This window comes from Triturus cristatus, chromosome 1_2, assembly GCF_964204655.1.
Source record: "Triturus cristatus chromosome 1_2, aTriCri1.1, whole genome shotgun sequence".
NCBI classification, from domain to species: Eukaryota; Metazoa; Chordata; class Amphibia; order Caudata; family Salamandridae; genus Triturus; species Triturus cristatus.
In genome coordinates this window covers 703,573,017-703,599,036 of record NC_140580.1, presented here as the reverse complement: position 1 = coordinate 703,599,036, position 26,020 = coordinate 703,573,017, and the positions used below count along the sequence as shown (strand labels likewise).

The 26,020-nt window shown below is 44.2% G+C and overlaps 1 protein-coding gene across 4 annotated transcripts in view; it reads left to right on the top strand.

Moving 5' to 3' along the window:
* Positions 1 to 26,020, top strand: part of DLG5 (discs large MAGUK scaffold protein 5) — a 1,132,805-nt gene that overhangs the window by 642,699 nt on the left and 464,086 nt on the right. For all 4 annotated transcript variants that reach the window (XM_085608570.1, XM_085608569.1, XM_085608568.1 and 1 more), the window contains one exon: positions 10,588 to 10,756. In XM_085608570.1, the coding sequence (XP_085464696.1) occupies positions 10,588 to 10,756 (169 nt within the window). The remainder of the gene's footprint in view (positions 1 to 10,587; positions 10,757 to 26,020) is intronic.

Here is a 26,020-nt window from a genome sequence, read left to right as displayed (position 1 = left end):
CTAAGTGATGGTTACAGATTAGCCTTTTAACACGAGGATCCCTAAAGTTTACAAGAATACAATCACCAGACATGTTCTTACGTCTATTACCCACCCAGGAAACCCTTCTAACATGGAGAACATGGCCATCCAGGTGCCTAGGAAGCGGCTTGTTGTTATTAAGCCAGTGTGTTGTTTTATTTTTTAATTCAGTGAAGGATTCAGTTTTACCAGCTTTAAGCTGAGGAACTCCTGTTAAAACAACCACAAAAGGTAGGCACTCCGGTGGCAAATTAATGTGAGGTAAGTTGTGCTGGGTGCAAATAACATTGTCATTCGGTTGATCTTGTGCAGGACCCTTACTAAGTGATTTGGGTAGACTCAGGGTGGATTCTGCCTCATGTCCTAATGCTTCAAGATTTTCGTGGCTATTAGTTGGACCAGAGACTAGTTTTTTATTTTTCGTGGATTTTCTATCCAGGTTGCGCGAAGATGCTGAGGATTTGCGACCTGATGTAATGACTCGATTCTTGGGCCCTAAATTTGAGGTAATATTCGGATTTGGCATAGCAAGTTGAGAGATAGACTCGTTTGGGATATTAGGAACAGGGTCTACAATAGCAGAATTATCATGGCCAATCTTCGAGTGCAACTTAATTAATGATTTAAGAGAGAAGAAATTGTCTAAAGAGGCCTGTTTGAATCTCTCGAGCCTCTCGGACAGAGTCTTCACTCTTTCAATCAGGGGGAGTGTGAAAGATTTGATAAGAATTTCAATTTGGTCAACAAGAGAAGATTGAGACTCGGGGCCATGTAAACCAGGATTCAAAGGTAACTGCTCTACAGATGTTGTTTGGGGGACCAAATTAATAGGGTGCGCAGTGAATGATTGTATCCTCTGGTGTTGAGGTGTAGATATCGCTGTGCGACCCACTTTTGTGTTGATAGTATTGCACAATTTGGTTTTACATTTCTTAGGTGCTTTTAGACGGTCCCCCTTATGGCCACTACCCACTCTTTTCCTTTTGCTTGGAACAGCTTTAGATCCGGCAATATTAGATGACTCAAGAGAAACAGGAATATCAGGGGAAGGTACTAGGTTAACAATAGACTCGGAGGCCGCCGTTGAGATCACCAGCAGGGGAGAACGGGACAGGTCTGACTGTGATAAAGGGCCATGACCTAAAGAGCTATCTAGATTTACATCCATTCTGGACGCCGTACTTTGGTTGTTCCCCAGTGTGATAGAATTAGTTTGATTGATTTCTGTGACGGGGGAAGCAGCCAATGCTATATTGCCCAGTGACGAACGTTTAGCATTGAGCTGATCAAGAGAGAAACGGCGTTCTGTGATAGCTATTTCCTTTTCGAGGACAGAACAGGCGCGTATTAAAAATTGGTCTAAGGTGCCACTAACTGTGCTCCCACCAAACCCACCTCCCTTTCCCGAACGTGTAGACATGGCCATAAGCTCAGTTAAGTAGTACAAAGCTAGACGAGTGGTGCAAATAACTATATACTAATGCAAGCACATCCGCACTTAGTCCACGAGATGCTTGGTAACGGAAGACTTTACCAGGACCAACAGCACAATGGGACCAAGAGGAATGGCCCGACCCGGCCTCCCTCGGCCCCTGACGGCCACAGACGGTCCCGCCCTTGTCCCGGACTTCGCCCGGGCTCGTTCCCGCGCGCGTTCCGCGCTGCGGAAGCAGTAGTGGATAGATATGGAACCAGTGGGCGGGAGGTCGGGTGGGCGGCCCTAGGCACAGGTGGAGTCAGCAGAGGGCGCTTGGGAGATGTAGTGTTCCTTCCTCCCTTCCTTCCTTCCCCACAGCGACGGCAAGAACCAGCAGCGGTGGCTCGGTGTGAGCAGAAAACCACAAAGTACAACACCGCAGGATACAATGTTGCAAGAAATCCGAAGGTCTACCAAAGGCGAAGCGGGAATAAAACTTCCTTGTTGGCCTTGAAGACAGACCACTGGCCTAAAAAATAGAGACTCCATTCAATGCAGATTGCTTGACCTCAAGGTTTCAAACAAATAGTATTTGAAAATCAGAATTGAATATATCAGTCTATAGAAATATTCTTGAAAAAAAACACTCACAAGCAAGCTTGTGAAATAGTATACCTGCCATGCATCAAATAAAAGGGAGAACATGGTAAAATAAGTCTCCTACTGAGCATTTTGAGGTACAAAGTTCTAAACATAAAGAAAGGAAGCTCACCTATCCGTCGGTACCCCTCTCCTTGTCCAAGCCGAAGGGGAGGTACCGATGCATCTGTCAGTGTCTCTTAAATAGTGTAGCTAATTGGTTGAATTGTAGCACATGACAGGGGACTAACTGCAAATAGACATGCTCAAGAGAGTAGTGTCACGAAAGACTACTATTCTATTGGTACCGGTTAGTCACATGTTTCGCATGGTGAAGAGACTCACGTATTGGTTAAATTGTGGCACCTGACAGGGGACTAACTACAAATAGACATGCTCAAGAGAGTAGTGTCATGGAAGACTACTGTTCTATTGGTACCAGCGTGTCACATGTTTAGGGTGGTAGAAGGACTAGCATATTGGTTAGATGGTAGCACCTGACAGGCTTAGAAGAGTAGTGTCTAGGGAGACTGCTGTTCTATTAATACCAGCTAGTCACATGTCTATGATGGTAAAGAGACTAGCGTATTGGTTAAATAGTAGCACAGGACAAAGGACCAACTACAAATAGACATGCTCAAGAGAGTAGAAGACTACTGTTCTATTGGTACCAGCTAGTCACATGTCTAGAAAAGTAGAGAGACTAGTGTCTTAGAAGAAGAGAGTAGTGTCATAGAGAACTACTTCTATTGGTACCAGCTAGTCACGTGTTTAGGGTGTTGGTTGAATTGTGACACCTGATAGGGGACTGACTCCAAAGAGACATGCTCAAGAGAGTAGTGTCATAGAAAACTACTGTTCTATTGGTACTAGCTAGTCACATGTCTAGGCTGGTAGAAAGACTAGCGTATTAGTTGAATTGTAGCACTTGATAAGGGACTAACTGCAAATAGACATGCTCAAAAGAGTAGTGTCTAGAAGAACTACTGTTCTATTGGTACCAGTAAGTCACATGTCTAGGGTGGTAGAGAGACTAGCGTATTGGTTAAATTATAACACATTGACAGGGGACTAACTGCAAATAAACATGCTCACCAGAGTAGTGTCATAGAGGACTACTATTCTATTGGTCCCAGCCAGTCATATGTCTCGGATGGTAGAAAGACTAGAGTCATAGAAGAAGGGAGTAGTGTCACAAGAGACTACTGTTCTATCACTACCACTTTAAATCAATGCCTAAAAGATAGTGCATCCTTACAGATTTATCTAAAAATTACACTCCGCTTACAGATATGTTTGGTGGCCAAACGGGCTTGAAACATTGATAATCAGATGTAGTAGCTGATAGTTATGGTTGATACTATTTTCTTAAAAAACACTACTCATAGTGATGTATGCATAAAGATGTTCTGAGTTCGCAAATATGATGAATCATAGATGAAAAAGATGAAAAATGTATCAAGTACCTTTATAGCGAGATCCATGGTATCTCATCATTGAGGCCATTCACATCGCATTTCAAGCGAAAAACCCATTTCTGTTCCTTGTGAAAAGGAATTTGGCTATATCAGTGATGTGTGAAGGTATGAATGGTCGTTCAAGAACTACCCACTGCATTTCTTCTGGTTTGTGTTTCAGATTTAAAAAATGGTTAGTGAGACCAGTTGACTGTTTGTTACAACGTATAATTCTCTTATGCTCACTTATCCTTAGTTTTATTTTACTTGTGGTGTAGCCAATGTACCTTAGTGAGCATGGACAAGTAATCATATAGATCACCTTGTCTATATTGCAATTAGTGTGTGTCTTAAGAATCCACGGGCGAGTTGTGCCAATATCTACTGAAGTCGTTTTTTTGGTTTGGGGACAGGCATTGCAACAACCACAGGGATGATGTCCTTGAAACTGAGGAAGGTCCCATAACGTATTGGTGTTCTCAGCAATCATGTTGCCACTCTTAGGTCTAGTGTGAACTAAACTATCACGCAGACTTGGACCCCTCTTGAAGGAAAAAAGCGGTAGTGGTAGTTTATCGGTGGCTACGTTAAGTATCTTCCAATGCCTCCTTACAGTTTTTTGTACTTGATTGGACAGTGTACTGAAAGTGGTCACAAAGGTAAGTCTGTCACTTTGGTCTTTTTCACAACGAGGGCTCAATAGTGCATCTCGATTGTTGTTTGCAGCTCGTTTCCAAGCTTGCTTTACCAGACGTATCGGGTAGTCTCATTCTTTGAGTTGTTCTGACAAAATCGTTGCATGTTTGTCAAACAGGGATTTTTCAGAACAGTTCCTACGCAATCTTAGGAACTGTCCTACTGGTAAGTTCTCACGAAGGGCTTTGGGATGATGGCTATGAAAAGCCAACAGAGAGTTTTTTGCCATTGGTTTCTTATACAGCTCACAACCCAGTTTGCCATCCTTAGGAAATATACTAATATCCAAAAACGATAGTTGAAGGTGACTGTACTCTACTGTGAATTTCAAGAAACGATTTTGTCCGTTAAGCCATTCATGAAATGCCTTAAGTTCATCCGGGGTACCACGCCATACTACCAAAATGTCATCTATATATCTCTTCCACAGCACCACATGATGTAAAAAGGGGTTGCTGTGGTCGAGAACATGTTGTTCCTCAAATAGATGTACATACAAATTGGCCAGGCTCGGAGCAAAAATACATTGCCACTTTTGGCATCAGGGATTCTCCTTTGTCAATTTCTTTAAGGTCTCTGAATGTGCCTTATGCCTGCTAGGGTATTATACACTTGCTGTTTTGGATAGCGCCAGCAATATTTTGCAGACGTTTCCTGTGGAATTCAGTAAAACATTCATACATTTTATGATGGTCAAGCTGCTTCTAACTACATTTTGAAGCCAGTCTAGACACAACAAATTACTTGGGTCTTGTGTAGACACCAGTGCTGTGATCCGACGTCATGCATGTATGCGTACCACAGGTTTTGTGGAGACATAGAGATTTCTTTTATTGATATGCTTTTTGATGGCTTTTTTGGAGAAAGTTCTATAACTGATGGACAAGGGTGGCATGGAGAGTCCCGGAAAAGGAAAATGGCACAGTATGCGATTCGTTCTACTATTTGGAGCCAAAAAGCAATAGCCAGATATTCTTGAACACTTTTCTTTGAAAGGATAAACTAAATATGGCCGCTCCAGGCCACCGCCTACCTAGGTCATGAGGACTTGATGGAGTCTTGGACTTGGAGGATACGTACTTTTATATATCCAACCTACAATACTGCAGATGTTTCCTTTGTTTCATGGTAGCATTTGAGCACTTTCCGTTTGCTAGTCCAACATTTAGCCTCACCTTGGCATCCTGAGGGTTTACGAAAGTTATGCCAGTTTTTGTGGCCTGCCCTCGCTGGTCTGGGATACTCGTTTTCCCATACCTATGAGAAGTTTAAAAATAAAGAAATGAGGCTGTTGGATTTCCAATGTATCTTATTATTTAACAGCTGCTTAAGAAACAGGTGCCATGCGGCTCCGCTCAAACTGCAGAAGTTAATATGGGTTTTTATAGATTAAAAAACATATTGCACAAATGATAGACAGCCAATGAGAGCTAGTTGCTCAGTTGAACAGTAAGGTTTTCCACTCATTTATCCAATCATTAATCATAAAATTGTCCTTCGCTATACTTGAGTATTAATTTATGAAATCAACAAGAGAAGCATAGTAACAGCTTGTCACATATACTTGTGACTTGGTCATTTCTCAAGGCCTTGCGGTTACAGCAAAAGTGCAGACAATTAAAGTTCACTTAAAGGCCAACAGCCTGTGCTCCATCTTCAGGCTTGCTCTTATTCAATGTCACAAAATGGAACCTTAAATAAAATGGATTCCACACCTCTTTCATGGGCTGACTGCGAGACCACTGCAGTTCCATCACGGACCACCTGCAGAAAGCAGTTTCCTTGCTGTCCTTTTTGGTGTTCTCTATCAATAAAAGCTCAGAGGATTTCTTTAACTTTATCCGTCCTGACGACACCGTCTTTCAACCTTTGTAGCGAGCCTGGAAGATTCAACGTATGATGCTAATATTTCAAGCTAGTGCAAAAAGAACAGACAATGGACAGAATGCTGAATTAATCAAACATTCACCCCCAGTCACAGATCTGGGTTAAATCCCTTGGTTTTTTTGTTGCACGCCATGCCACTCCAGTTTAGACACAGCAATATGCAAGTAAGTCTTGACCCTGTTCCCCATGGGAACAGTCCAGCCTAAACTGCCAGGCCATGTCCTCCCTCGACCAGAAACTAGCATCCTGGGACCAGTTTCGGGGTAACACCTCTCATTAGCCAGGCTAGCTTGAATCTGGTGGCGTAGCAAGCACGGGACCCACGTCTGGAAATACCCTTCCCACTTAGGACGACAAATGCAAAAAGAACAGATGATGCTGAATTAATCAAACATTCACCCCCAGTCACAGATCTGGGTTAAAATCATTTGTTTTTGCACGCCACACCATTCCAGTTTAGACCCACCCATATGCAAATCAGTCTTGACCCTTTCCCCCATGGAAACAGTCCAGCCTTAACTGCCAGACCCAGATATTTCAAGCTCAGTCACTTGTTCTAGCATGGATGGTTCTAAGGCTTCTTAGTCTCCTTGCCTCATGCATTGTACTAGTTCTCTGTACCCGCTGGCATATGCAAGATCTACGTTTACCCAATGCATGCAAAGGGCTCAGCATTGGGTTGATTCTTGGACAACATCTGTATCTAAGACGATGTAGGCAGTTACCTTCAGTGGCAGATGGTAGATGCCGACTTGATCTGCAGCAGATCGTTCTCCATGGCTCACTCAGAGCTCACAGTAATGATGGTTGCATCTTGTCTGGGCTAGTGGTTGTCACCTGGATGAAGTTGCAATCTGGGACCTTTGGTTTTCCATGCAGCACCATATCTACCTTCAGAAGCTGCACACATTTCAATTAGCCCTGCAGGCCTTTCTCAGGTACATCAAAGATAAGCTGATCCAAGTACTGTTGGACAACATAACCATGATATGCTACAGCAAGATGCCATCATAGTTTGGGGGTCATTGGCACTGTGCCAAGAAGTGCTGAGATGTAGGTGGTGGCTCGCCCTCTAAGGGGGCTCTTACAGTCATTCATTTGCTAGGCTCGCTAAATGCTTCGGTAGACAAGCTCAGCAGTCTTCATCTGGCGGACCACAAATGGCATTGACACCCAGGGGTGGTTTAAGAAATCTTCGCCCAGTGGGGCTTGCCTCAGGTAGACCTTTTTGTCAACGCAGATAACTCATATTGTCAGTTACTGCATGCTAGAGATTCTTCCTCAAGGTTCCCTGTCAAACTTGTGCATACACTGGAACTCCTCCCTCCTGTATGCCTTTCCACTGCTGCCACTCCTGCCCTGTGTTTCAAAGACGGTCAGGAAGGTCTGAATTCCAGTCAACCTGATAGCCAACAGAGTGTGGTATTCTGGCTTACTGATTGTGAGAATTTACCCTTTGCTCTGTCCAGCTTTTCGGGTGAAACATCTGTCACAGCAACAGGGCCCAAAATGCTTGCAATCTACACCCCCAGGTATGGAGATTGAGTGGAACCAGGTGAGCAGTTCTGACCTTACTGCAGAGGTATTGCACTTAAACTTACCCAATGTGAAAGGTGCATGTTGATCATGTTTTTTGATTTAGAAATGTTGTTTGCTAGATTTGTATTCTTAATGTTGGAGTGCAGCAAGAATCTTGACTTGTGCTGAACTGGACTAAGATTTCAAAGTTGAAGGGATTTGGTCAGAGTCTACACTTAGTATGACTGATCAACTGAATTGCAGGGCTATTGGTTAGAGTAGAAAAGATAGACCTTTGACATGACTAATTCTGTGAAAGTTAGAGCATCGTGGCTGAATGCTGGTAATTGTAAGGGACGTTGAGCTTTTACTGTTGCTAAGACACCATCTTGCTTGATGCAGTAGTTGATAGAACTATTCAAGTTTTTTAAATTTGATGTAGCATCTTTGAACATTAGCCTTTAAATGTAATCAAAATAGTGTGAAAGCCTTCAGAGCTTAGAAGGCATGAATATTCTGTTAGTGCCCGGTTGGGGTACATTATGTAGGAAGCAACATGTTTGCTGATAAAAATCAAATATTAGAGAGCCATGGCCAGTGTTGGAAATACCAGAGAGAGATAGGTTCAGCTTGTCCATGGATAGCGGTGTTCTGGAACGTACAAATGTTATGACCTACCTGGGCGTATTGTTTGAAAACAAGTTGAACTGGGGACCTCAAATTGACGCTCTTTCTCTTAAATTTGCCCAACTATCGGGCTGTCTGATCAAGGAACAAAAACAATCCCAGGCAAAAATGATAGGTCCTCCTATCAAAATATTCGAAGCCAGGATCAACTCAGCAATTTTATATGGTGCTGAATTATGGGGTTATACAGATCGTTCTTCCCTGGTTAAAGCCCAAAACAAATTTTTTTGAAAGTTAACGGGACTCCCCAGCTCAACTCCAGTGAAACCACTTTTTTTGGACCTTGGTTGTTACTCGTTTGATGATATTGCCAGGTTTAAACCTCTGGCTTATTGGAGGAGGCTATGGACAGTCCCTGAATTGGCCCCCTTTGCCAAAGCTTTTATGGATGTTCGTTGTATTTTGGGGGCGGGCGACCTCCCCTGGTGTAAACATGTTAGTCTCTTATTGGACTCTATGGGTTTAGGTACTCTGTGGTCTGACCCAGCTAACAGCTCTTTTCCCCCGAAACAAAGCTTTAAGACCCTTTACTGGTCTATGATTTCCCAAAAGCACATTTTATCTGCTTCCCCTGAGTCCCTGACTGGCAAGTTCCTTGGATTTAAACAAACCCCTGTTCTTGAAGAGTATTGGGATACCATCACCAGGCCTAGTGACAGGAAACTATACCACCAATTCAGGGTAGGTTCCTTACCCACCGATTCATTCACTAAAAAATGGAAGGGTGGCTTTTGTGATACCTGTAGGTGGTGCTCGGATTGTGTCGATTCTGTCGGTCACATATTCTTTGCCTGCCCGGCTTACATTGCACCTCGGGCTAAATGGCTTAAACCTCTTTGCCAGAATATGGGCACCCGGCAGGGTTTTGTAGCCCTTAACATTCTGCGTTTCGACACGAGTGAATGTGTTGTAATCGCTGTGGCTAAATTCCTTGGCTGGGTTTGCATTATCCGTAACAAGACTTAATAGTTGCCTGGTGTGATGCTGTGACTTCCCTCTCCCGTGTTTTAAGGTTTATGTCTTTTCCTGTTTTTTATGATATTGTATTTTAAATTTTATGACTGTAAAATGTCTTTCTTGATGAAATTTTATCGAAATAAAGACTATATGACTGACTGATCAACTGAATTGCAGGGCTATTGGTTAGAGTAGAAAAGATAGACCTTTGACATGACTAATTCTATTAAAGTTAGAGCAGCGTGGCTGAATGCTGATAATTGTAAGGGACGTTGAGCTTTTACTGTTGCTAAGACACCATCTTGCTTGATGCAGTAGTTGATAGAACTATTCAAGTTTTTTAAATTTGATGTAGCATCTTTGAACATTGGCCTTTAAATGTAAGCAAAATAGTGTGAAAGCCTTCAGAGCTTAGAAGGCATGAATATTCTGTTAGTGCCCGGTTGGGGTACATTATGTAGGAAGCAACATGTTTGCTGATAAAAATCAAATATTAGAGAGCCATGGCCAGTGTTGGAAATACCAGAGAGAGATAGGTTCAGCTTGAAGAAGGCGGTCTGCATAGAGGATCAGAGAGGAGTATTGCAGTGTACAGATAGATGAAGATTCAAAAGTGCAGAGTATGAGGTAGACATCACCCCATCAGTAGCAAGAGCACAAGCTTTGGGGAAGCGGGCGGGTATGTGTTATGGGTTGCATAGCAGGGCAGATTGGGCAGCAAGCACCAGTCTGAAGGGGAAAGAAGGAAGAGTGGATTTAGGTATAGTGGGAAATAGAGGGATGTTGATATGCTGGAAAAGGCGTGAGATGCAATACAGGATTGAGCTTGGCCACTATGAGGAAAGGCCATAAAGAGCTCACAATATTGACACAAGGAACAGGTGGTCTATAAGCGGTGCTTGAAAAGCGGATATGGTGGAACTCATTTACATGCACCCAGCAGCAAAAATGTTTTTTTTACATTCATCTTCAGAATAGAAAAAGGTATTGAACAATGCTGGCATGTTAGAGCACTTCATATGTGGTTTGCAGCAAACATTTCCAGACTGGTGTTCACATATCATGGTAGTGCACAGCTGCTATTAAAACAATTGCTCATTGGAGAGTCATTGTGAACTCTTAAACTGCAAGTAAGATGTTCAGCACTCGGGTGATGCATAGTGTGGACAAGAGTGGTCAGCATAGTTATTGGAATTATAGTCTTTGGCAAGTTTGTCAAATCAGCAATGAGATGATCTGAACTCCGCCTCTTGCACTATCACCATTTTAATTTACTTAAAATTTATTTTCATCCATTTTTCTGTTAAGGTTCAGTGTCTCATTCCGAACGCAGCAGTCCTAGCCTGACTACACCACCGCAATCCTCACTAAACCTTGAGACGTCCTCCTTTTCTAGCAACCAGTCTCAAAATTCACTCTCTACTCTGCCGAGAATTTCGGTCAGCCCTGTAACCACTGGAGAGAGAAGGAAGGACAGGTAAAGTGATTGCACATTTTATTTAATAGTGTTGCTTTTAAAAGGGGTACTGCTGTATACTTTTTTCAAACTCGCCTGCTTCTGTTTAGCTACACAGTTGATCTCACTAATCCGGTTCACAGTAAGGAAACTTGTCAAAATTCCAAAATAAGCATGTTTTCATAACAGAAATGATCAATGGGTTATGTAGATGAAACAATGATACCTAAGCATTATGGGTTTGGTTCAATGCTGTTTCCAACTATCTGGTTGAAAAACTGTGTTCAAGGCATGTGTGCTGTAGATACACAAGCTTTGCATAATCGTGCCATCTAGTGTTGGGTCTGGATGTTGGCAAGTTGTTTTTCTTCGAGGAAGTCTTTCCCAGTCACAAGGTAAAGTGACTCCTCCTTCCGGTGATAGAGTGCATGGGTATCGACTCCATTGTTAGTTTGTTTGCTATCTGCCATCGGGTTCAGACATGTATTGGTGCGCTCCGGTTTGAAACCGTCCTTTGGTGCGCAATCCACTGTACCCTCAACTGTATTGTTATCGTACTTATTTTCCCTCTCTCAGAGTACCGATTTGATCGGGAAAGTCCCATCTTCGGTCAAAAGCATAGTGGGTAGCCTTCGGGCTTAGCTGTGACGGTCCAGCCTTCTGCCGATGGAACGGACTCCATATCAGTTCTTTCCTCAGTGCCACTCGAAATACCCTCGCACCGACCTACACCAAGTCTACAACTTGTGCCTCTCAGCGGAGCACAAGGAAGAACATTGCGAGGCTTGTCGGTTGTTTCGATGGAAAAAGACCCTTCGGGATCAACGTCAAATGCGCCAGAGCACTCAACATACTCCGGATATCTTGAAGAATTCGAACAGGAAGAAGCGACAGCTGCGGAAGAAGGGACCTTCTCGATCCCTGAATGGGATTCCGACTAAGAAATTGAATTGGAGTCTGAGGACGTTCCAGCCGGACAGGGTGCAGTGAGTACTAAAGCCCCACTTACCCCATAAACTCTCCTCCACTAAACATAAGGCTTCAGCACCACCTCTGCCTTCGAGCCTTGGTCCGCACTGAGACAATGATTCCGACGCGCCGCTCTCCGGCCCGGCACCGAAACAAATAGTCAAGCCTTTCGCTCTGGATTGAGTTGAGTTTGATCGTTTTGGGATCCGAAGCATTCCACTCTGAAAGACAAATCTGGTTCCGAGCCGAAATCTTCCAATTCGAAGGATAAATAGGACAAGTCCGGGTCGGCACCGAAATATTCGGCACCAAAATCAAAGGTTTATCTCCCAGATCCCCCACAACCGATCTTAGATGTCATGAAGGACAGATTAGACCCGAAACAGAAAAAGCTATACATCAACCCAGATACTGGACACACTTAACTAAAACTCCTTCAAAAAGGAACGTTACTTCAGAGGACACTGGGTATAAGATTCCTCTTAAGAAGAAGAAAGACATTGCTGCAAGTCCTATACATCCCACTTTGCCATCCCCATCTTCACCATTATCACAACTGCCAGCCTCAGATCCACTGCACATAACACCTCAGGGGTCTCCTCATACACAGCCTAATGTATATGATGATGACGATGTTCCTTTACAAACAGATCCATAATTGATTACAATATTGATCCACCCATGGATAATTATCCAGATTTATACCCTGCAAAACCATCACCTCCAGATGATAATGTATCTTTCAAGATCTGATTTCAAGGGCAGCAACTTATCATGGGGTTAGACTGCACAAAGAGACGTTAGGTGATGACTTTTTATTTGAGACACTAGGGTCATCAAATAGGACTAGTCAGAGTCCCCATATGCTGAAAGGCATGATAAGGCATGCAGATGAGATTTTTAAGGACCCTGTTCATGCCCGTATTTTGACACCTAGGATTGACAAGAAATACAAACCATCACCATCTGATGCTATTTTTATTAAAGGACAGCTACCCTTAGACTCACTGGTAGTTTCTAATGATTGTAAAAGAGAAAACTCATGGACCTCTGGAGATGCACTTCCCTCGGACAAAGAGTCTAAATTAAGTGACGCATCCGGTAAAAGAGTGGCTGCTCAAGCCGTGAACCACTGGCGTAATGCAAACACGCAGGGCCTACTAGCTAGGTATGACAGGACACACTGGGACGAGATGGAAGGCCTACTTCATTACCTCCCAGAAGAGCACAAGAAAAAGGCACAAGAGCTAGTCCAAGAAGGAAAACTTATATCTAATTCTTCTATTAGATATGCTCTAGATGCTACTGACACTGCAGCGAGAGAAGTTAACACAAGCACTCTTTTTCGTCGACATGCCCGGCTTAGGATTTCAGGTTTTAAGCCAGGAGTCCAGCAATCTATTTTAAATACCCCTTTGACAAGCAACATCTTTTCGGACCTCACGTAGATAGGCTTTCGAAAAGATGAAAAAAGACACAGACGTGGGGAAATCAATGGAAGCGCTTCAGGCCCCTTCAAGCAGAGGCTCCTTTAGCTGCTCATTTTATAGGGCAGGGTCAAAAACTACATCCTCAGACCCTAATGCTTCCTCATATAAATCAAACACGCAACTGTAGTCCTCTAGAGGCTTTTACAGAGGAGGGTACAGAGGAAAGAATTCCAAAGGGAGAGGTAAGAGCACGCCAACTCGCAACTCCCCTGCCCCCAATAAACAGTGACTTGCCTACACTTCCCCCTGATCATTTAACACCTTTCATGGGAAGACTTCAACGATTTCTCCCCATCTGGGATTCCATAACATCAAACAAATGGGTCCCCAGTTTTCTACACAGTATCCTAATGAGGTTACACACTCCAGTGGGCCTTAGACTATATGTTCCAGCATACTGAAGAGGGGAGAAGGTTCACTAGACAATGAACCTATCAGGAAGGTTTGCCAAAGTCAGTCATCCAGGAAGGCTCTCCAAGAGTACACACATTGGTCTGACCAACCTCAGAGCCCATCCTACACACAGAAGGAACCCTCCTCAGATGCCCCCATAATATCTGCCTCTGTCATTTTCCATTCAATATACCTGCTATTCTCCATGGCTATCTGTAGTAAATTACTTGTCTACTATTCTCCACTGTACTGCTCTAACAGAATGTTCCATGACATCATAGAATGCCTGAGTGTCTCTCTGTGTTAGAGTGTCAGTTAGTCAACTCAGGCTGAGCTGTTAGGAGCCTGCTCCTGGTGGGGCTGTCTTTGTACCATCCATCTTCTCCTATACTTGAACCAAGCTACTAATAAAGAAGTATCCTACATGTACAGATGGACTCTGTATCTTCCTTTACAACACTATCCTGAGACTGGAGTGGTGTGTCTATGATGTAGAAGATTATATGAATGAGATAAGAGCAAGGCTTCTCAGGATGGAAAAAGTGCTAGACTTAATGTGCAAAACGGAAGACTTGGAAGTATCCCAAACTGTATCCAGCCAGATTCAGAATCACTCAAAAAGCAATAGTGTGTGAAATTTGGTTATGAGTCGAGAAGGGCAGAAGCCCCATTCACATAATAAATCCAATCCTTATCAGGTTGGCACACTAAAGTAATTAAATAAACCTCTGGTAACTTGGCACAAAAGCAGTCCGGATTGAAGAGGCAATGGGTAAAGTATTGCTGCAGCCATCGAACAGTAATAAAGTGAAAACGTAACACTAGAAAAATCTCAAACCAATTTAGAAAAATAGAGTGCGGTTTAAGGAAAAAAATGACACCAAAGCAACAAACATCCACTCAGTAGAACCAGAGTTATGAATTGTAAACGCTTCTAGTGAAAATAGCTCCATAAAGCACAAAGCGTCAATTGTGGTTACTTGGTTGTGCTTTGCCAGGTCAAAGTCACAAGTTCAGGACAACCGCAATGGATTGCACAGGCCTGTATATAGGAACCATGTTCATCCTGCTGGAGATTTTGCCATCTCTGAGTCCAAGCATATGCGAGGAGGTGAAGTAGAGCTTTGCATTGGCAGTTTACACAAGGAGACTGTTGTTGGCGCAAGGAGCGGTTGCCGCTCAGAGCATAGAATCAGACATCACTGAAGCTTCTTGTTGGTGGTAGACAAAGCCTGTCTCCATTGCGGTGGTTCTCATAACAATGCGAAGGGCAGGTCTTCAATGGAGATTTGCATTGTTGGGCGTCACAGATGGTTGGTGGACAATGCGAGGATTCCATTTGCGGTTGCGAAGGCGCAAAACTGCTGGATCTTCAACTCGAGTTTGATTTTTATTTTGAGGCAGGTGGAGTACATTATGATGTCAACCAAGTGTCCGTGACCTGGAGGGGCATGTCTTGGGAATCAGGACTCCAGCCGGTGCCAGCAGTAGGGCTCAGGCAGGTCCAGTTGGTGCTGGTCAGCTAGGCAGTTGCATGAAGGCCTCTGCAAACATGCTGTGTCCCTGTAGCCCAAATAGAAGGTCTCCCAACTACCCTTGAAGTCACTTCTGGGGAGTTGGAGTTCAAGGCAAGGTGAGACAGTCTTCTTCAGACAGTAGGGCAGTCCTCCTCCTGAACCCTCCACAGGTCCCTGAGTGTTCTAATGAAAGGTTCTGAAAGTGCTATTTTTATCCTGTGCCAGCCTGTGGGTGTGGGATGCCTCTGTTGTCTAATCTTCCCCCTTTCTTGGGGTTGGCTTCAAAATGTTTAGGGTAACAAAGAGCAGGCAGGCCTAGGTGTGAGCTGCATTGGTCAGTGGCAAGTCATGTAGCCCTTAGAAGTCAGTACAGGGGTGAGCAAGCCCTGAGGCTACCCTTTTGAAACTCTAAGTGCTAAGTACTACTGTTCAGTTCATCCTGCTCAGGACAGAAACAACCCTGCCTCATACCCAAGGCCCTTTGTACCCATGTGTGGAAGGAATACACAAAAAGCCACAGGAAAGTTATTCACAGTGATGTGAAAGCTACTGAAAGGCACATTTGGTTTAGGCAGGACAATTGCAACTATCCAAAGTGGCATTTTCAGAATAGTAATTTGACTTTTTGAAATGTGTTAATTATCGTTTTCGTTCCGTAATGAAACACGAAGGCACACACTTGTATTGCCCATAACACTGTGCAGTATGCTAAAACATAATTCTCATCCTCACCCCTCTGTAGGCTCATGCCCATTCAACATTTCAGTATAAAAGATATATGTTATGATTTGTCAGACAAGGAGTGGATCTTGGCATCTAATGACCATGATGGCTGTCCAGTTAGATTGATCTTGATTCCTTTGTATAGGGCCCAGTCCCTCCGTACTTTAAGATGTTTGTCTGGGCAGCCTTTGGCTGAGTAAATCGGGCCTTCCATTGCCATTCAGTTGTCCAGTCCCGCCCTCCAGTCATGGAACATCCATATTTTTCTAATACAAAGTGATAGCTGTCTTAGTAGTCACAAGGGCTAGCCAAAGCAATGCCATTTTGTACAGATCTGTGTGGATATGTAGGAGGACCATCTTGAGATCACGAGAACGTTTACAGCCCTTGACTTTGCCTACCATTGATAAGAGCCTGCCTCAGAAGGGGACCAAATCCCACAACTCCTTAGCATGTGCATCAGGTCTCCCTCCGCTGTCCCACATCGGAGGCAATACAGTGTATTCATTAAACCTCTCTTCCATAGCCACAGACTTGTAAAATATGTTCTAAGCAAGTATGAAATTGTGATGCAATAGCTGTTTCTCTTGGAAGGCAAGTGCCTCCTGCCAGTCGTCATCTGTGACTGTATCCAAGTCACTCTCCCAAGTCTCCCGCAGGCGCTGGATTGAGTTGAATATATTAACCTTTAATGATCTATAAATGTGGGAACTGTTGTGTTTCTGCAGCTCCTCCGTTAGTACTTTAGCTTCCAGTGGTTTGAAGTCTGGTAAATCTATAAGTGCTGTAATATAAGGTGTCAATGCTTGACGAAGCTGCAGGTTTCTAAAGAATTGGCCAGCCATGAAGTTAAAATTCAGTTTTAAGCTTGGCAAAGGATTATAAATGTGTTCCCCGCATCTCGTCCCACGCTTTAGATTTCCCAAGTAAGTCCCTTTGGCGAAAACCCATTCATTGTGTAACTTGGGGGATTCTACTCCTATCCCAAAGTGGGGTCTCTTGAGTGAGCATATTATTCTACCCCCAGAGCCTGGCTATACTCTTCCACATCCTCATTACTATTCTAGTGACAGGTAAGAGATCCAGATGGGTAGTGCCACCATAAAGCATGTGGAGCAACTGTGTGTATTGCCTACTGTTCAGAGGCAAACGCTGGATCTCCCTCAGTCATACCACCATTTATTCAGAACTAGAAGGTGAGCAGCTCTGTTGTGAGTAGCTACGCGAGCAGTAGATATACCCCCATTGTATGTGGATTCAAAACATTTTTGTAGCATTTTTCGGTCTACCCCATTCTTCCAAAGAAAGCCCCAACATGTTGAATAAAGTGTATTAAAGCAGTTGCAGGGGAGTAGGTAGGGGTAGTTTGGTAGTCTGTGCAGCAGCCGTAGCATTGTAAGCATATTAAATGCCATCAAATGACCCACAAGGAAGAGGAAGCACAAACCAGAACACTACATCGGCTGTAAGCCTGTCAAGTTAAGGCTGAATATTCTCAAACCAGGCATTCCAGGGGTCTGAGGAAACAAATATGCGCAAGTAGTGGAAGTCCTCATTGTGTAACTTGGGGGATTCTACTCCTATCCCAAAGTGGGGTCTCTTGAGTGAGCATATTATTCTACCCCCAGAGCCTGGCTATACCCTTCCACATCCTCATTACTATTCTAGTGACAGGTAAGAGATCCAGGTGGGTAGTGCCACCATAAAGCATGTGGAGCAACTGTGTGTATTGCCTACTGTTCAGAGGCAAACGCTGGATCTCCCTCAGTCATACCACCATTTATTCAGAACTAGAAGGTGAGCAGCTCTGTTGTGAGTAGCTACGCGAGCAGTAGATATACCCCCATTGTATGTGGATTCGAAACATTTTTGTAGCATTTTTCGGTCTACCCCATTCTTCCAACGAAAGCCCCAACATGTTGAATAAAGTGTATTAAAGCAGTTGCAGGGGAGTAGGTAGGGGTAGTTTGGTAGTCTGTGCAGCAGCCGTAGCATTGTAAGCATATTAAATGCCATCAAATGACCCACAAGGAAGAGGAAGCACAAACCAGAACACTACATCGGCTGTAAGCCTGTCAAGTTGAGGCTGAATATTCTCAAACCAGGCATTCCAGGGGTCTGAGGAAACAAATATGCCCAAGTAATGGAAGCCCTCCACTACTATCATGAGTTCACATGCCCAATCCTTGTTGGGAGGTGTTGCACCTTTAAGCAACTGGGTGAATTTTGTCTTAATTATGCAAACTCCCCAAAATGTAACAAAGATCAAAGAACATGAATCAAGTGAGGGCCAAATCATTGTAAATCACTCAGGGATACCAATGCATCTTCGTGGCATAGGGCAACCCTATCCTTATGTCCAGAGGCCCAGTCAAATCCTCTTATCTGTGCATTTACCCAAATACAGTGGTTCTTTCACGATCATGAGTAATAAGGGGGAGAGTAGGTACCTCTGCCTGGTTCCACCTCGTACCTGAAGTCTCTACGAAACCGCTTTAGTGACCCTAGCCATCACTGAGGGATTTGTATAGTGGACTTGCACGTATTGCTGAACCCTCGGGCCAAAATTAAGCTTGGCATGTTAACTCATTATATTCCCCCACCTCCTTAGAGTGGCCTGAATGAATCTAATGAGTTCACTTAGTTTGTGTTGTGGTGCAAGGAGTCTACAGAATCTACAATTTTCCACTTGTGTTCTGATTAGCCAACAGCCACATGCCTAGGCATATGTTCTGTCTATTCACCTCGTTACCCATCCCCCTCAGAGGTTCTGTCAGAGAGTGTTAAACAGACTGACTATGTGCCAGGATTTGGGAGTCGGGCTCTTGACCAATTTCGAAATTGGGAATTAAGTAGTACAGTCAGGAATAGGACATTTGGGCAATGGAAAAAAGGTGAAGCTTCGCTCACGGGGATGGTGTGCTCCCCAAGGGTCCTTGACAGCTAGTGGAGCCAGGAATCGGGGCACTGGAGTTGTATCTGTGGCGGGGTCCCTTCTGGCCCTGGAACAGTCCCCTCTTATCCGTGACCCTAAGGGAATGACACCGGGAGTGCCCCTATAGTCTCAAGGAAAACTTGCTTTCAAAAGCGAAAGGATGTAAAGACAAACCAGGGAGAGTGGTGCACAGTGTAACAGGTCAGTGACTGCAACATATTTGCCCAACTTATCATACCATGTCTGGGTAACCTTAAATGTGAAATATTTGCAGAGGGGAATGGCCACATCTCTTAATCCGAAAAGTTGGCAATATATGCTTGCGAAAAGCCCATATGTGCCAGAAATTAACATTTATTACCCAACAAGCAGGTCTCCTGAAGAAAAAAGGGGTCCGTAGTTCAGCAGCGTGCCACTCGAACTGCTCCCCATTTGACACTGTCAATGAGGCCATACACAGTCCATAAGAGATGCTAACAAGACCAGCACATATTTTTTCTCCATCTGCCACCTGATCAAGTAAAAAGTCGGGACAGGCAAGTAGTCACAGGAAATGTAGAAGTGGTATATGTCTGTGTCGTGCTACAGACATCAATAAAGGAAGGAACCTCATTAATCCCCCTCAACCCTCCACACACTTTTGGAACCTAAAACATCTGTTGTGGTATAATCGAGGGATAAATTATCAGCATAAAATAAACTAACAAACCAGTACCCCAAATAAACTGTTAAAACATGTCTGTAAAAAAGATACAACTAAGTAATAACATGAAGTGAAACAGCAAGGATATACATGGTGGGTGCACTCCATTAAGTAATTTGCCCAGACACTACTTCCATGTCAATATCTCAGCCATGACGGTGAATCAATAGAATTTAGAGCAAAACATGTCACAGTTGCATATTGTATAAGAAGACATCTGTTCTCGGGAGCAGGCTTAGCTATCAGGAATTTTAAGGAAAAAGGGGGCGGGGATTGAGCAAGTAATGAGGACGACAGATCTGCGTGGGCTAACTTTTCGTTGTCTTCAACTAATTCTCATTCTGCTTCAGTTCTATCTTGAACTTACATCGTGAGGGCAGTTGGTGGAGAGACCCTCCACCCCTGTGTTGAGCTGGAGAGGTTTCCATCGCAGCAACAGGTGCAAGAGGGAGAACACTGAGCGGTCACCGGTTCGGAGTGACAACTTTCAAATGGCGAAACATCATTTGGTTTGAGGGTCCTTCTTTTGCCGCCCATTCCCAAACCTCTTCATGTGTCTCAAAGAACATGTTGCTTCCTTGAAAAATTACCTTGGTCTTCGCCATGTAGAGAAGCACGTATCTGATGAGATTTCGTAGCTTCCGTTTGGCCCCCGCAAAGGATTTGTGTTGTTGAACAAGCCTTGTGTAATCAGGAAAGATCAAGGTAGTCTGGGAGTCAAAACAGAGGGCCTGTGGACTGCTGGCAAAGCAGAAGATTGCGTCTTTATCATAATTGAGCAGCTTGGCAAAAACAGGATGGGGGAGGTCCCAGGAGGAGATGGTGCCCTCTGCGTCTGTGCCCTCTCTATGATGAAACAGGGTGAGAGCATATCTGTGGGTGGGATTGTTTACAGCCATCGTTCCAAGAACTTCTCAGATGGTTAGACTTCACAGCCCTCCGGGAAGCCGTCAAAGCGTAGGTTTATGTTGTGGGTTCTCCCCTCTGCATCCTACAACCTTGCTGCCATTTCCCTGGTAGTTGCTGTCATCTTAGCCTGGATTGTTGAAGGGTGTGTATGGCACCCTTGAAGTTCGGACACCAACCATTCAGCCTCTGAATGGTGGCTGGAGCGAACTGTCTGGCGCAGATCCTTCCGCCGCAGTAGCATAACATCTGTACCAAAGACTCCAATCTTTGCCTCCAATGTTGCTCGTGACAAATTACTTGCAACAAGGATGGCAGCAGTGTCTCGTGGGACCAGCCCAGAAATCGCAGCACCTGTAGACTGCCCCTCCACCTCGAATACGCCCTGCATTGGTGTTGAGCTTCCATTGTAGACATATTTGTCCAATGTAGCTTGTTTACCAGATGGCTGCAGCTTATCTTTGGTCATAGCGCCAGTCGATGTGTGCACAAGGGATCGTGTTGGATCTTTCGGGGCACAAACCACCAGCCCCCACCTCAGAGCAGGCTGGCGAGGTGGCACAAGTCAGAGCCCCGCACCGAAGGCAATGGTGGAAAAGAAGAAAAAAGGAGGGGGTAGATGCAACCCTGTTACTCTTCCTTCTCCCTACAGTTAGGCCACCCGAGGAGAGTGTTCAGCCAGATCTTTCCATTTGGGTCACATGATGTCTCCGACGTTGCTTGTAGGCCACACCACCAGAAGAACAGCCTTTTCTCTCAGTCTAAAAAAGGGCTTTTTAGGGCCTGCAGGACTCCAGACTTTTCCCAGAGGATCCACATATAGAATGTTTGTATTGCCTTTATCCATATCAAAAGCTCAGAGAATGCAAGTACTCTTGTACTTTTTCTCCCAAAACTCTCAAAGATTGGGAGGCTAGATTGCTTCTGTGGCTACAGAAAAAGAAGACAGCCAAGGACTCAGTGTGAGGAGAGAGCTCATACCTCCTCTAGTAAAAGGAAAGAAGGAGAACCTTCCTCTTCTAAAAGAGACACAAAAAATCTAGGTGTCAAATGAGTGTAGATTCTTAGTAAATAAGTTCAAAAAAGGAGCTGCTGGCCCTTCTTCTTTGCACCTAAGATCTGGTTCAGCACCTCCCTCTGCTCCTCACATCCCCTCCAATGAGTATTCCCCCCCCCCCCCCCCTCCAAAAAAAAAAACAACAACATCCGTTGACCGCCCCATCGACAAATTACTTGCTGTCTACAGCCTCTGTCCCCATAATCAGGAGCACAGTCGACGGTCAAGACGAAGACAGCGGTCTCGTTCTTGAAGAAGGAGATAATAATGACACAGTCACCGACAGTGTTGAGGCCGCCTCTGACGATGACGATTTTCTCATCGATGACCTCACCGACTGCGCCCACAGCTGCCTCATCAACGAAAATTCTTCCTCGTACAACAATATCTGCGTTGCTCAACTAGGACGGCTGTGATCCCGTTGGCTGACCCATTGACGGCCCCGCAAACGGGGGGCAAAAAAGTTGTGCTTTCTCCACCAAAAGGCACCATTCCATCTCTGCTTCAGGAATTTTCCAAAATATCTCCATTGCCACCAGCTCGCCTCCTGGATTTCCAGGAATTGGAGGATGAAGGTCCATACAGACTTGCATACAGCCCTTTCACAGTTAAGAGTAAAATGTCAGGAGTCAGAGAAGATCAGTGTAGGAAAGGATCTGTTTTCATGATTACCCCCACATTTTGCTGGTGTCATTCTGTTTTCTGACTAGTCTGACTGGGATCATGCTAATCAGGACCCCAGTCACTGTGCTCTCTCCCTAAATTGGGCTAAAGTAAGTACTTTGGTGCCTTCCTAATTGGCTACTGGTGTACCCTTTTAAGTCCCTAGTTTATGGTACTAAGGCACCCAGGGCACAGGTACACCAGGGGCCTCCCAGGGGCTGCAGCATGTATTATGCCACCCATGGGAGACCACTCAAACTGTGACTACAGGCCTACCATTGCAGCCTGTGTGGGCTGGTGCTAGCACCACTCACAACAGATATATGTTTCCTTATATCTGAGGTCACTGTACTTAAAACTTATGTCACCCTTAAGGCAGGAATTTCAATCCTGAAGGTAGTGTGCTTGGTTATAAGCGTGAGGGTGCCCTGCATGAGCAGGACACCCCCTACAAACGCAGGAGTCGATTCTGGAGGTTTTGTAAGTACGGTCAGGCATTTTATACATATAGTGGACATTTTTTCAATTACAAGATGTATAACAATATACTGGCTACACCGAAATTGGTCATGTTTAGTATCAAACATGTTGGAATCTTACCCCAACACCAATTCCAGTGTTGGATGTAGGATCCCATGTTCTGAAGGGCTCTCCTAGGGAGCCCCCCTGTATTCCCAGTACCGGCCTTTCAGGGTTCAACAGCAAGCTAGTGCTACTGCTGACCACAGACACTAATCTGCCCTCCAGGCTCAAGCAAGTGAAGGCGATAGTTTCCTGTCACAGGGAGTGTAATGAATGTGCCATTTATGTGGATAAATAACCTGATAATGACCGTCGCCCATTTCTATCTCAGTCTTATTTAGCATATTATAACATAATATAGTGATGTGTAGGCTTGCCTAATAAGAATAAGCTACGAAGTAGGGATTGATTATGTCTCTTTCAGATTCTGACTTTATCTTGCTTAACGGCAGTGCTTGCTATTGGCTTTCTCCTGATAATATGTCATCTTGCATACTAATTTTGCTCTTTTGCGTAAATAGAGGCTTATGCTTGAGTGACTCCATTTTCTTAGCTGTCGCCATTTTCTGAGCTTCACTAGGTGAGAAGGGCAAGTTTTTCTTTTCACTTGTTTTTCGCACTTTACTGACCAGAAAGAACTGGATCTTGTCAGAGGAATGTGCTCGCTCTGCTCTGAAGCCATAACAGACGCCTGGCCAGCATAAGCTGTGGCCTTGGTGCGGAGTGGTACGGACTCTGATGGGAAAAGGGGGCGAGGCTCACCAGGAGCTTCGTCTTACGTCTCCACTTATACTAAAGGAGGTGTCTGGATTCTGTTCTTTGGAAGTTCATCACAGGGCAGACGTGCAGCTGTGGCAGTGGGGCGTATAGTGTCACTACTGTCTCCTGTTTTGGCCGAAGAACCGGACTCCCCTTTGGCTAAGTGGAAACGGGATGGACAGACAGTTGGTGAGGTGTTCCACTAATTTCTAGTTTTCCTACTGTTCTTGCTTACTATAACTTTATTTTCAGGTTCCATACATGTATATACATATATATATCACTGAAAAAACCATAGGTTTCAGGGGTGTTATAGTTAGCTGGACTTTTCACTTGTACAAAACCATTGAAATTCCCCCGTTATAGTTAGTTCAGCTAACTATAACTCGCGCGCCCGCAATGCACTGCTGATGACGTCACATATTACATCACTCATGACATGGTCAGTGACATCACTCATGACATCACTGATGACATCTCAAATGACATCACTGATGACATCACTGATGACATCATCCAGTGAATGTGTGTTATTCTGAAAATTAAATATGTTTTATATATGTATATCTCAAGGTCGATGGAAGAATAAATGGGTATATAAGTGTCTAAATGGATGATTTGTTTTTGAAAAATTGATTGTGTAACTGACTGATTAAGTGTATCATAGTGAATACATGGCTTAGTGAGTAATGTTTAAATATGTAAATATCTGTATCAGTCTCTCACTTTGTGTATAAGTGGCTGCATGGGTTGGTGAGTAGCTACATGGGTGTCTATATAGGTTATTAGTTGGTTTTTTGAGTATCAGTCTGAGTGTCTGCATGGTTCGGTGGGGGTATTATGTAGTGCATAGGTGCATGAATGAGTGACTCACTTTTTGTATGTGTTGAACACAGTATGTGTGCAGGACTGTATGGGTGGATGAGTGTGTGTATGGGTGTGTTAGTGAGTGAATGACTGTCTCAATAGTGTCTTTATGAGTAACTACATATGTTTTAAACTAGTATATGTGACTATTGGTGTATATATGTGAGTATATGTGAGAGTGAGAGATTGAAAGAGTTCCTGTATGAATAAGTATGTGTTTCTATAAGTGATTGTTTAAAAGACTAAGTATGTGTAAGTTTCCGTAGAAGTAAGTGTGGTGGTGTGTGTATAACTGTATATGCAAGTAAATGTATGTTTGATTCTTTATTAGCATGAGTGACTATGTGTGTGAGTAACTCTATGGATGAGTGGCATTGTGTAACAGGATGTATAGGTGTATGAGTACATATGATGAGTGAGTACATGTATGAGTGACTGTATTGGACTGTTGGTGAATGAGTGGATGTGTATGTGGATCTTAGAATTACTGAAGAGGTTGTTGTAACTGGTATTGGTATGTCCATTGTTTTGAAAATTTTAGTCTCTATTTTTGAATGTGTGTATCAAAGGTTATATTAGGGTGAGAGGAGGTCTGCCACTCTATCACAAGGATGATGTCATCAGTGATGTCATCAGTGATGTCATTTGAGATGTCATCAGTGATGTCATGAGTGATGTCACTGACTATGTCATGAGTGATGTAATATGTGACGTCATCAGCAGTGCATTGCGGGCGCGCGAGTTATAGTTAGCTGAACTAACTATAACGGGGGAATTTCAATGGTTTTGTACAAGTGAAAAGTCCAGCTAACTATAACACCCCTGAAACCTATGGTTTTTTCAGTGAATTTCTGAGGTTTTTTAAATGCTAATTCCTAACTATAACACCCCTGAAACCTATGGTTTTTTCAGTGAATATATATATACATACACACTCACACATATATGCTCCTCCTGCCTGCCCCGTGTGGTCTGTTGTGAGGCCCCTTCCCCTGAACTTTCTTGTCTGTGCACAGGTCCTGACCCTCCCTTCTATCCTCCATCGTCCTTTGTGCATGCCCCTGCACCCTCCTTCTTGCCCATCATAGCCATTGTGCTGCCACTAACCCTCCCACTTGCCATGCATGGTCTTCTGTGCTGCCATGGCCCCTCCCACCTTCCCTGTGTGGTCAGTTAGCTGCCCCTGACCCCCTCCCACCTTCCCTCCATGGTCTGTGTGTATGCCATCACAGTCTCACTGTTGCTCTTCATGTTGTGTCTTGCTTCTAGTGCCCATCCTGCCTGACCTCCATGGCCATCTTGCTGCTCCTGCCCTGCCCCCTTGCCCCCAGCCCTCTGTTTACATGTGCAGACCCCTACTCCCTCCCTCCTGGCTTGTCTGTTCCATTGTAATGCCCCTGATCCGTCCCTCCTGCCCTTTATGGTCTGTTATGCTGCAGCCTTCTCTCCTGTCTGTCCATTATGGTCAGCTAGCTACCATTGCCTCTTGCCCCTCTGTTCTCTGTTGTCCATGTGCATGGTCCTGTCCCCTCCCTCTTGCTTTCTATGGATTGTTGTGCTGCACTCCCGTCCTGCATGCACTGTGTGGTGTATTGTGCTGCTGCAAACCCTGATGCCTGCCCTGCAGGGTCAGTTTGGTGCACCTCTCCATGTCTCTCCTGTCCTCTGTTATCCAAGTCCATGTCCCTATCCCATTTCCTTCCATGATCCAATGTACCATACTTGCGAACATTTTGAACTTGGTAAGAGGGAGATTTTGAAAAAAAACTGGGGTATTGATT